This window comes from Barbus barbus (assembly GCF_936440315.1).
Source record: "Barbus barbus genome assembly, chromosome: 9".
Classification (NCBI taxonomy): Eukaryota; Metazoa; Chordata; class Actinopteri; order Cypriniformes; family Cyprinidae; genus Barbus; species Barbus barbus.
Genome location: NC_136737.1, coordinates 18,089,676 through 18,103,296, shown reverse-complemented (window position 1 = coordinate 18,103,296; position 13,621 = coordinate 18,089,676). Strand labels below are relative to the sequence as shown.

The 13,621-nt window shown below is 36.7% G+C and overlaps 1 protein-coding gene across 1 annotated transcript in view; it reads right to left on the bottom strand.

The window, feature by feature from the left end:
• The window catches only part of LOC306874752 (low-density lipoprotein receptor-related protein 1B-like), a gene marked incomplete at its 5' end in the record, with an annotated part of 280,259 nt that overhangs the window by 95,912 nt on the left and 170,726 nt on the right, over window positions 1-13,621 (bottom strand). Inside the window, 6 exons of the mRNA XM_079424987.1 lie at window positions 1,574-1,732; window positions 1,848-1,961; window positions 2,974-3,093; window positions 3,638-3,766; window positions 6,535-6,660; window positions 10,919-11,111. Coding sequence (XP_079281113.1) covers window positions 1,574-1,732; window positions 1,848-1,961; window positions 2,974-3,093; window positions 3,638-3,766; window positions 6,535-6,660; window positions 10,919-11,111 — 841 coding nt within the window. The remainder of the gene's footprint in view (window positions 1-1,573; window positions 1,733-1,847; window positions 1,962-2,973; window positions 3,094-3,637; window positions 3,767-6,534; window positions 6,661-10,918; window positions 11,112-13,621) is intronic.

Here is a 13,621-nt window from a genome sequence, read left to right as displayed (position 1 = left end):
TGCTATCTGTGGTTTTGTATTTTCGTTTGGATTCCGACTTGTGCATCAAGGTTGTTTTAAACCTGCAGCATCTCCTTGAGTAAAATATTAGGAAACATCTGAGTTTTTGTTTTCTACAAGATAGCAGCGACCACAAGCAAAGGTCAGAATCCTCTTCATATTTCTATTAAAGGTTTGTGTTCATTTCTGTTTGTAAGGGACATAAACATTTTCAGAGAATGCTTTGGCTAACAATCACACATTATGTATTTCTGCCTTCAAGACTTCCAGGAAAGTTCCTACGTAGAAGTTTTAAAATCATAAATGGGTGTTTACAGCCAATTTGATGTCCCTAGGCATTGATTTTTATTAAAACATTTTGTTTCTTTGCTGTGTAAAGACTCTAAAACTGTCTAAGAAAAGAGTTTAATATGGTATCATTCATATGATACTTTTCCTTTATATATTATTTAGTTTTACCATTTTTACAAGACCAAGTTTAAATCTTAAAATATGAAAATCCATTATGATAATTAAATTAAAAGTGAAAAACATATAAACGTATACACATGTATAACAAATATACATGGATACAAATACACGTGAATATATATTCTTTCATCAACACATAAAATGGTCATAATTGAACTTGTAGTGAAATAAACAATTAAACATTTTGTCAAAATTATTATAGGGATTTATTTATGTATGTATGTATGCACGTATGTGTGTATGTATGTAGAAACTTAATAACCCTGAAAAAATCTGCTACATTTTGCATTGACTTTATACTGTATATTATTATTGTGTAAATGAATAAATGAAGTTAATAAATAATCATGTACAATTAAATGTAAATTGTGAGCAGTGTAAAAATTGCTATATAAAAATATAATTGTGACTTGTTGATGCTACAGTTGCATTCACACACATTCTGACATTTATGTGTGTATATTTATGTATGTTTGCATGCGTGTATGGATGTATGTATGTGTGTGTATGTGTATATGTCAGAATGTGAAAAAATGAAACTGTAACATCAACGAGTCACCATTAAAAATTCATACATGATCATTAGCAACCTGCTTCTACCACAATTCATTCTTCATTCACTGACATTCCCTAACTTGCAGATTTCAAAGACAAATCCAACTTTCCAACTTTTAATTAAAATATTGCGATGACGTTTATGTGCGCTCAGTTCATAAATTCTGACAGGACTGTAAAGTTCCGCAAAAAAATTCTACATACTCATCGACTTCCAGAGTTTCACTCAGCCACAAGGACTTATTAAGTCACTAAGTATTCTTAGTAGGTCCTGGCCTGGGCTTTCTACATATGTCATAAATATCTAAGTATATTACTGTCAAGTATTTGGCAGAACTCAGTGTGATTGAGTCAAAAAAGTCCACATTTCACAGCCTCATAAAAGGCTCTGGCGATGTGCGCCATCACTGCACCGCAATGCAAACTTTGTAAAAATTCCCTTTGTTCCCAGTGCTATTTTCCATTCTTAACTTGACAACATTGTACTTTGAACACAAACAAACAAGAGAAAGACAGTCCGGGGGAGAGAATGCAAATGCATTTCTACCGTGGCAGTGTATTTCGTCTGCGTAATCCCCACAGTCGTTGGCTCCATCACAGATCCAGGAGGGATGAACACACAGCGACGTGGAATTGCAGGTTAGAAACCTCTCGCTGTTGCTGGCACGAGAACCCAGTCTGTAGTACTCCATGCAGTCTGTGCTATCTGGAAACACAGAGAGGACAATGAGACGAGTGTTTCACACGTTAAGTGACACGCAAACACACACACACCCACAGAAGTGTGAACGGGCTAGTGCCTTCACACATGCTAATCTTACTACAGCTTTTCTCATCCGATGCATCAGTGCAATCAATGATCTGATTACACCAGGATGATGCAGGAATACAGGCACCGTCTGCACAACGTCGCTCAGAGGAAGAACACGAGGAATCTGGAACCAGAAGGAAAAAAATTAACTAGATACACCTTAAAGCAAACAAAACACTTTAAATGAAGTCAGACCACTTTTAAGCAAACCAAAATGCTTTGAATAAGGTTAGACCACTTTAAAGCAAATCAAAATGCTTTAAATTAAGTCAAACCACTTTTAAGAAAACCAAAATGCTTTAAATGAAGTCAAACCCCTTTTAAGAAAACCAACATCCTTTAAATGAAGTCAAACCAGTTTAAAGCAAACCAAAACGCTTTAAAAGAAGTCAGACCACTTTTAAGCAAATCAAAATGCTTTAAATGAAGGTCAAACCACTTTAACGTAAATCAAAATGCCGATTTTAAAGGCAAGCACGAACAAACAAACACAACAATGGCAGAGTATATGGTACTTGTTTCTGCTCAAGAGTTTGCTAACGCTTCTTCAGTAAAGTGTGGATTTACTTCACCAATATTACAACAAACAGTGGAGACGTATACATATACATATCATATACATCATATAATCGTCACTTCCCTACAGGTACTGTTTACTAACAAGGTGACAGCACCGACTACTGTCCTGGCATATGTAACACAGCGCTTTTGGCCATGTATACGGATATGTGTAAACGTGAATCATTTTGAAAACATTGTCATGTATAAGTGAAACTTTTAAAAAATGCAAGGGAAAAACTCTTCCATTTTTGACTACATCGCTGTCGTGTAAACGTAGCCTTAGATTCCGCATTGCTGGAAAGAGTACAGCTTTCATTGGCCTTCACTGAAGCATAGTGATGCCGAGATATGTGGTTTGTGCTGTCTACATTATAGATGTGTTTCTGCATTAAAGCTTAATGTTGTTATTTAGATGTTCAAGCAAGGAGAGAATTCAAAAGTTTTATTGAATGATGGACTACATTTCTCCAGAGAGTCAGGCAGAATGAGGGGGAAAAAAATGTAAGATTCCTGAACTGACCAACACTGGATTGAGAATGGGTTTCAATTCTGTGAGAAGAAGAAAAAATACCCACTGTTACAGTAAACTTCATCTGAGTTATCCCCGCAATCATTCACGCCATTACAGAATCGATGGTTGGCCACACAGCGCTGGTTATAGCACGTTTTAAAACCGTGTCTGCAGTTCCGGTTCTCTAAAAAATGATAAAGCTAAGATTAGGCATAGGACTGTACAATAAAAAAACAATGGAGATGTTTAACACAGTTAAATGAAGGAAGATGACGACAGACAGACAGACAGACAGACAGACAGACAGATAGACAGATAGATAGATAGATAGATAGATATATAGATAGATAGATAGATAGATAGATAGATAGATAGATAGATAGATAGATAGATAGATAGATAGATAGATAGATAGATAGATAGATAGATAGATAGATAGATACTATTCATAAATATGCAATGTAAAGTCTGGATAGTAAAACTATCTGAGAGCAACTGCTTCATTAGGAACTCTGCTTGAGAAAGTAAAGACAGAGGGAGAGAGAGACAGAGCAGCAGCCAGCCTGTCACATCACTCGCAATCATTACATTTTTGCCAGGCTTCTCTAAGCTCGTCTTATTAGCCCGAGTCACAGGAGACCAGGAAGACCTTCTGTAGCTTCCTTCATTCAGTTTAGAGATGAAGCCTGAGGGCTCAAACACAGCACCCTATCTGATTGGGTTCTTACCACAATACTGCATCTTCTCATCCGACCTGTCTTTGCATTGTGCGATGCCATCACATGTCAGTTGGTAATCGATGCATTCCCCGTTTCCGCACTGGAACTCAGAGTGGATGCTACAGGAGGAGTTCATGGCTAGAAGATGAGAGTAAAATAGATTTGTAGAGTTGGGATGTGCTGCACTGAAGTATAGATTAGGGATGTGCATTGACTTCTTGAGTGTTTGACACATATTCAGCCGAGGAAAGATGTGGCAGTGGAGTTCCATTTGCACATTTTTTTACTGTGAGTCTATGTACACAAACTTCAGAGGGATGTATCCTTAGCCTTTGTATTGCGTTTCCTGTGTTCTGTTCTGTTCCATCTGATGCACTATGTCTAGCTGTTTGAACACAAAAACACATCTGTGTATAAGCCCCATAATCCTCTCCAAGCAGAGTGAAGTGCTGTTGCAATCCTAGACTGAAAGTCACTGTGTATCATGTCCGTATGCTACCACTCTCAATCTAACCAATGTTTCTTAAAGACAAACAACTGTTTTAAATTTTTTTGTAATCATGCCCATCCCTAACAAAAATCAATTACAGGTACAGTAGATGGGTGTTCCAGTATCAATATCTAGACAGAAGCCCCCAGAACCATTTAATATTTAGATCTAGCCAACAGTATGGATTATGTAAATGTGTTGTAAAGAAACCGGCATTCACACCTAGCACATCTATCCAGATAGTAATCTGTAGTGGCTCCAAACAGGTGAAATTAAAAGCACTTGGCATTTACAGTGTAGCAAAAGGAATTTGGATTACAATCTAGAAAAAAAAAAAATTCAGCAATCTGAAATCTACAATTCGAAATCTTCATTTAGAATCTATATTCAGAGCAAAATTTGGATTCAAACTCAGTTCTTTGTAATCTGAATCATAATCTGGATTTAGAACATGGATCATAATCTTAATCTAGATCAAAATCTTGGTATTGAATCCATATATTTGAAGCAATGTAAATCTGTATTGCATTTTGGATGTACAATTATATTTTACAATACAGATCCAGAACCTAAATCTGAACAATATAAATCTGAATAACAATCTGGATTTAGAATTTATATTCAGAACAAAATTAATTTAGATTGCATCCAGGATGTACAATATATATTTAAAAAAAATCAATATATTTAGAGCAAACAGAATCTGAATCAAAATCTGGATTTAGAAAATGGAATATAATCTAGACCATCATCTTTATTTAGAATCTATGTTAAGAGAAAGGGGAATCTGGATTACAATCTGTATGCAATCAGGATCCAGAACCTAAATTCTAAATTCTAATTCTAAATTCTGAGCAAAATTAATCTGAATCACAATCTGGAATTAGAATATTTAAAGTAAAATGAATTTTAGCTGCAATATGGATGTACTATATATATTACAATCTGGATCCAGAATGACATATTCATAGCAAATAGAATGTGTATCATAATCTGGATTCAGAATATGGATCACAATCTGAGTCCAGATCACTTAATTTCAATCTCTGTGCACACTTGGTTTTTTATAATCTGGTTGCTTATGGCACTTTTCCACTGAATATTACGGCACGGCGCGGTTCAGTACAGCTCACTTTTGGCAGGTTTTCCACTGGGAACAGTACCTGGTACTTTTTTTAGTACCACCTCGGCCGAGGTTCCAAGCGAGCCGTACCGTTACCAAAATGTGACGAGTAAACTCTGCTGATCACTGATTGGCCGGAGAGAATCATCTCTGCCTGCATCACTGAACTTTCAGCACAAGACACAACAGACCCGCTAGATTTAAATCGGCACAGCCAGGGAAGGATCGAACGCAACTGTTTTGAATGAGCGCACCTTTTTTAAACAACCAAAAAATGGCTGTTTCGTTGTCTGTTGAGGAAGTACAGATGTTCCTCTCTTTGATAGCCGAGGAGCGGATCCAGTGAGAGCGCGATGGAGCGACGCAGAATTAAAAGGTTTTTCAGGAGTCACGGCAGTAGAGGCGGCGCAACTATAACGGCACGTGAATAATCCCGGCCACTCTAAAGTGGTACTAAACTGCAGTGGAAACACAAAACGAGCCAAACTGAGCCGTGTCGTGCCGTTCTGAGCTGTGCCGAGCCGAGTCGTACCACGCAGTGATAGAGCGCCATTAGACTGTTTAGACTAGTCTTAAAAAGTTATTCATCTAAACATTTTTTTCTTCATTACTGGTCATAACTTTTTAAATTCAGTTATGAAAAGGTAGATTGGTCTTATTTGTATTGGAAAAGTAAAACTGATTTCCCCTTGGCAGCTGCTAGTTGCTCAAACTAGTTCTTAAGACACAGTCTTAACTTGGTGGCTAAGTTTCTGCAATTGGCCCCAGAACCTAAATTCTGACCAAAATGAATTGGAATCACAATCTGGATTTGGAATCTACATTCAGAGCCACAGGAATCTCAGTCATTTAGATCTGTAAATAATATTAATAATATAAATAATAATGAGCATAAGAATGGTGCAGTAATAAGATAGTCGGGCCACAGCTGATAGATTTATGCAGTAGTTTGTTCCTAGAGCAGCAGAATGTTCTTCTCACTATGCCAAAAGCGGCCTTTCTGTCCCACATGTCTCCTGTTTCTCAGCTATCCACCTCCAGACCTAGGGCATGGCAGACACAAATGTGCACTCTGAATTTCAATCCAGAGTGAATCAGCTACCAAACATTTCACATTCTCAAAACTTGCTTTATGACCAGCATCCCAAACAGAAATATCTGCTATTATTTGGAATACGCCAGCATAAAGATCCTCAATACTAACAGATATGGACTTAATTCAAAGTACTGAGACATCAAATTTGGGGTGAGTGAAAATGAGCAAGAGATACAGAGAGGGGGTACAGGACTTACATACACATCTGTTATCATCCAGTAATATCCGTTCTCCACGGCAAGTACAGTTCACCACACCAAGTGGAGTCAAAAGGCAAAGGTCATGGCACCCTCCATTGTTCACGCTGCAGGGGGATGATTCACCTAAAAGTAATAAGAGAAATCCTTGGTAAGAAATCACTCATTTTAGTGCACTGAGACAAATCGTGAGATTTACAACAGTTCGACAATATTTACAGCTCATACTTTGGGTTAAGAATTTAAACACAGGAATTGAAATTGTTGTACACATTCAAACATGGCACATAAATGCCCCTATGTTTGGTACCATGTTCAAATATGTACAAAAAGTAATGGCAGGAAAAAAATAAAAATAAAACCCCGGAAAAAGCAGCTTGGGAATACTATGAAGTATCATACTGGGTGATTCGTGGTTTCATGGAAAACAATCAAGGTGGGTTCTTTGGGTTAAAGTTTTTGTTGTTGTTTTGTTTGTTTTTTTAAATAAAAAACAATACAATAAAAAATAACTTTAATATAGTAAATAAGTAAAAGAATAAAAAAAATAGAAAAGTATTCTTATTTATTATTACTATTATGATTTTAGCATTAAAGCTTCAGAATAAAAAATCTAGGCCTCTAATTCAGAGCAATATGGATTGCAATATGGATGTGCAATATAGATTATAACCTGGTTACAGGACTACAAGTTCAGAGCAAATAGAATCATAATCTGGATTTAGAATATGAATCCTAATCTAAATCTTGACCACAGAATTTAAATTCTGAACAATATGAATTTGAATCACAATTTTGGTTTAAAATTAATTTTAAGAGCAAATGAATTTGGATTGCAATTTGGATGTAAAAAAAGGATCATAATCTATTTTCAGAATAGCATATTTAGAGCAAACAGAATTTGAATCATAAAATGGATTTAGAATATGGATCCTACTCTGAATCTTGACCACAACCCTCATTTGGAATCTATTAATAATCTGGATACAGAACCTAATTTCTGAACAATATGAATCTGAATCACAATTTTGGTTTAAAATCCATTTTCAGAGCAAATGTATTTGGATTGCAATTTGGATGTACAAAATGGATCATAATCTGGTTTCAGAATTCCATATTTAGAGCAAACAGAATATTAATCAATCTTGATTTAAAATATGGAAACTAATCTGAATCTAGACCACAATATTTAATTTGAATCTATATTTAGAGCAAGGGAAATCTGAATTACAATCTGTATGTACTTACAATAAATATGTATACAATATGCATGCAATTCTTTTTCTTTCTTTCTTTCTTTAGAACCTAAATTCTTATCAATATGAAATATTGATTAGAATGATATCAATGTTTAAAATCTATATTCAGAACAAAATGATTGTGGATTTCAATTTGGATGTATAATCATAATCTGGATCCAGAATTGCAATCATAATCTGAATCAGTGCAAATTGAATCTGAACCATAATCTAGATATATAGAATATGGTTCACAATCAAGGTTTGGAACCTATTTTGAGAGCAACAGGAATCTGAATGACAATCTGGATTTAGATACAAGCAATTCAGACACAGAATCTTTCTAGCACATTGATTAAAATAAGCACATTGATAAATAAGTATCCTTGTATTATTTAGTAATGAGCACAAAATGTGTTTGTTGGAATAAAGAAAACCTTTATTGAATGCTGTGTGAAACATTTTATTAATTTCTCACTGCCTTTCAGAACACTCTATTTTAAATGTGGCTTAAGGCATCCAATGTCTTTTAACACAATTCAGCCTAGCACCGTATACACACACACACACACACACACACACTCAAGGCTTGAAGGGCACTCTTGCAGTGCCAGTCAGAGGGTTGGGCTCCTCAGCGGGTGTGAGTTTGAACTGTGCTTGGCACAGAAGTTGGCATGGAGCGCGGGTCTCTGAACCGTGCCCTATCTACACACAAGCGGCTGCCAGACTCCAGAGCCGTGGGCCGAGCGTATTCCCCTGCACAAATGGTGAGGATTCAGATGAGTGCATTGGGCCAGCGTCTTTCACCGTAGCGACATGGGGCTTCAGTCCTGGGAGGCTTCTGCTTATTATGGGATGGGGCTTTTAATAGCTTGGACTCTTCGATGGCTGATTTCTGTTGGCCGGTGATTATAAAGGAATGTTTATTAGTTGGAATAAAAGGAACTGCAGATGGTACCCACTTTTAAAGGGACAGTTAACCTAAGAAAACAGAAATTATATCATATGCAGAAGGAAAAAGTCATGTGGTTTAGAACAGCATAAGGGTGCATTAAGTTTGTCTTATTTTTGTTATGATTTAAAAAGTAATGTGGGGAATTACTCAGAATTTCAGCATTTTATAGCTCCGTCTGAGCGAATTCTCTTAATAGAGTTGTCTGCACTATATAGATAGGAGGGACGGTGGCTACTGAGGTCCAAATCTCCTAAGAGAGTCCCGAGATGAGAAAATCTCAATTTGCGGTTTCGGATGCCAAGCATCTAAGCTGCTTCCATTAGAGTCTTTTGAAACACTGAGGCTTGAACCGCTAAACAAAGAGACGTCTGTATCGAAGCCAAGAAAGAAGTGAAGTGGAACGTCGGCATTCTATAAATGTGTCACGTTCTATAAATTCTGCTAATTCTGTAAATTTCATGGTGCAGTTTTATTTCCCGGGTGAATCGAGTTTGGTTTCTTTGCTTTAAAAGATTTATGCCTAAGGCGCTTGAAATGTGGTGCTCCTTGGGAGTTTCAAGAGATGCAATTACTAAGCACGGCAGGTTTAAGTTTCGTGGTCAAGAAATATAAACATATAAGTCACCATGTGCACTAAACATAAATTATGTAAATGTTCTTCCTTGGCCAGAATGGACTGGGTTTCAGTATTTTGAATGGGACTTGAATGGAGGTTATCAAGATGGATTCGCTGTATTAGTTCAGTGACAAATACTGAAGTGGGTCATTTAGATTTTTTTTTTTTTTTTTTTGGGTGTCTGCTTAAATTTACATATTAAATTATTTTATTTGACAAAAAAAGCAAGAGAAAAATTGAAAAATACTCAAAAAGTATAATTTATGCTATACAGGTTGCCTTTGATTTAAATCTAGATTTTGGATTCAGATTGTGATCTGTATTATACACCCATACTGAAAAGGCAATCTGTATAGCATAAATTATAGTTTTTGAGTATAGATCACAATCTTAATTTAGGTTATAATATGGATGTAAAACATATAATAATAATGTGAATACTGAATGTGGATTTAGGGTATAACAAAAAGGAATTTGAAACAGTCTGCATTTATAGTCTACTTCATAAATCTAAATGTTGATCCTAATTTATATTTAGAATATATGTTCAGAGCAAATATAATCTAGATTGCAATAAGGGTGTACAATATAGATCATAATCTGAATCTAAAATCTAGATTCAAATAAAAGTGAATCTGAATCACAATCTGTAATTGTAGTACAAATCATACCTTTTGAATATAGATCACAAACTTGATCTATATGCCTTAGAATCTACATATTCAGATCGAAAATAGTCTAAATTTAATATGAATCACAATTTGTATTTATAAAACATACTTTAAATGTAGATTACATAGATTACAAATTAGACAGAGATGACAGATTACATACAGAATACATAGATTACAGATTGGAATTGAATTGGAATTTTCAGAGCAAATATAACCTATATTACAATATGGATACACAATATAGATAATATTCTAAATTCAGAGCAAAACGAATCTGAATCACATTCTGTATTTGAGTCTAGGTCATAATCTGAACCCTAATCACAATCCTGATTCAAGATCTGAATATGCAGATACAATCTGTATATATAAAAAAACTGACTCAGAGCAGCTCCTTTACTCTGGATACAGAATTTATTTTTAAGTCCCCTCTAATGATGTACTGTCACTTATTAATATGATTTGTCTTTGTATTTATCACACTGTGCTGACAGAAACCCAGCGTGTCCTGTAATACGTAGAGTCAGCAGAGAACACTGTGACTTTATTCCAGCTTCCCTCGCACCCATCAAAAAAGCCCCCTGTGACTTCTGACGCATCTAACATCAGTTACTTTGCATTGTGTTTGCTGTCATCACAGACTAAACATCTCAGACACCTTGTGTGAATAATACAAACAAACTTTGTGTGACTAATACAAACAAGATAGCAAGTCATCTGCTACGTCAACCGAGAAACATGTTTTTCTGCTTGTTTTAAAACTCTCTTTGATTCAAGGGTTTTAGAAATATACTATAAAGGTTTGTTGACACAACATCTCAGTTTCAATTCACCTAAAAACATTTGGTTTGAGTTAAAACAGTTGCGTCATGTGATGCAACAAAGGAAATGAATCACGTACAGCTGTTGGTATCGTTGGAAACAGCGATGATTCCCATCGGTTGATGAGGGATGTCTGCACGGAGGACTTTCGTATTGGCTCCGGTGAACTTATCAGAGCGGATCACGGCCCGCTGCGTCCAGTCAGACCAGAAGATGAAGTCTCTGTAAATTGCCAAGCCAAAGAATGTTCCGGGTCCTGATTTCACAATGACCTACAAATTGAAGAAGAAGAATTTAGGTGAGGGAAATATCCTGGTAATAAAAAAATAAATAAAAAAATGATAAGAGTACTATTAAATATTTCAGGTTATAGACTAGCAGTCAAAAGTTTTGGTGATTTATATTTAAATCGGTGATTTATGTCAGATTTATAGTTCTCATGACCTTAAAAACTTTGTGAAATTTTTGAACTCGTGCTTAAATTCCAGATAGATAGCAAAACTGATAGCTAAAACGATGGATCGATGGATAGATGGATGGACAGACTGACATGTAGAACAATAGACGGATGAATGGATCGATGGCTAGATGGATGGACAGACTGACATGTAGAACAATAGACGGATGGATGGATGGACAGACTGACATGTAGAACAATAGACGGATGGATGGATGGATGGATGGATGGACAGACTGACATGAAGGATGGATGGATGGATGGATGGACAGACTGACATGTAGAACAATAGATGGATGGATGGATGGACAGACTGACATGTAGAACAATAGAAGGATGGATGGATGGATGGATGGATGGATGGATGGATGGATGGATGGATGGATGGATGGATGGATGGATGGATGGATGGATGGATGGATGGATGGATGGATGGATGGATGGATGGATGGATGGATGGATGGACAGACTGACATGTAGAACAATAGACGGATGATGGATCGATGGATAGATGGATGGACAGACTGACATATAGAACAATAGATGAATGGATGGATTGATGGATAGATGGATGGACAGACTGACATGTAGAACAATAGACGGATGGATGGATGGATGGATGGACAGACTGATATGTTGAACAATAGACGGATGGATGGACAGACTGACATGTAGAACAACAGATGGATGGATGGATGGATGGATGGATGGACAGACTGACATGTAGAACAATAGACGGATGGATGGATGGACAGACTGACATGTAGAACAATAGATGGATGGATGGATGGATGGATGGATGGATGGATAGATGGATTGATGGACAGACTGACATGTAGAACAATAGATGGATAGATGGATGGACAGACTGACATGTAGAACAATAGACGGATGGATGGATGGATGGATGGATGGATGGATGGACAGACTGACGTGTAGAACAATAGATGGATGGATAGATCGATGGATAGATGGATGGACAGACTGACATGTAGAACAATAGACGGATGGATGGATAGATGGATGGATGGACAGACTGACATGAAGGATGTATGGATGGATGGATGGATGATGGATGGATGGATGGACAGACTGACATGTAGAACAATAGACGGATGGATAGATCGATGGATAGATGGATGGACAGACTGACATGTAGAACAATAGACGGATGGATGGATAGATGGATGGATGGACAGACTGACATGAAGGATGTATGGATGGATGATGGATGGATGGATGGACAGACTGACATGTAGAACAATAGACGGATGGATGGATGATGGATGGATGGACAGACTGACATGTAGAACAATAGACGGATGGATGCACAGACTGACATGTAGAACAATAGACGGATGGATGGATGGATGGATGGACAGACTGACATGTAGAACAATAGACGGATGGATGGATGGATGGACAGACTGACCTCTAGAACAATAGAAGGATGGATGGATGGACAGACTGACATGTAGAACAATAGACGGATGGATGGATGGATAGATGGATGGACAGACTGACATGTAGAACAATAAATGGATGGATGGATGGACGGACGGACGGCTAGGTAGAAAGATAAATAGAAATCTGGATGATGGATGGACAGGTAAAATGATAAATAAAATGATGGATGGACGGATGGACAGAACAATAGATAGAACGATGGATGGATTGAGAGACATTTAGATAGGTAAAACAATAGATAGAATGATGGATGAACGACAGATAGAATGATAGAATGATAGAACAATTGAATGTTGGATGGATGGATGGATGGATGGATGGACAGACAGGTTGAACGATAGAATGATAGAGGGATGGATGAGAGACAGACAGGTAAAACAATAGATAGAACGATGGATAAATGGACGATAGAACGATATAACAATAAAATGTTGTGTTGCATGAATAGATGAACGGATGGACTAACAGGTAGAATGATAGACCTTAGGGTTGCAAGTCCAAATATCTAACCATTCAGCCACAACTGCCCCCAGAACAATAGAATGATGGATGGATGGACAAGTAGAATGACAGAATGATCGGATGGACGGATAGACAGACAGACAGACAGACAGACAGACAGACAGACAGACAGACAGACAGACAGACAGACAGACAGACAGATAGATAGATAGATAGATAGATAGATAGATAGATAGATAGATAGATAGATAGATAGATAGATAGATAGATAGATAGATAGATAGATAGATAGATAGATAGATAGATAGATAGATAGATAGATAAAGTCTATTCAAAAATATTACAGTTATCTTGTACAAATCATTCAATATCTTTGAAGCACTGCTAATAAATAAA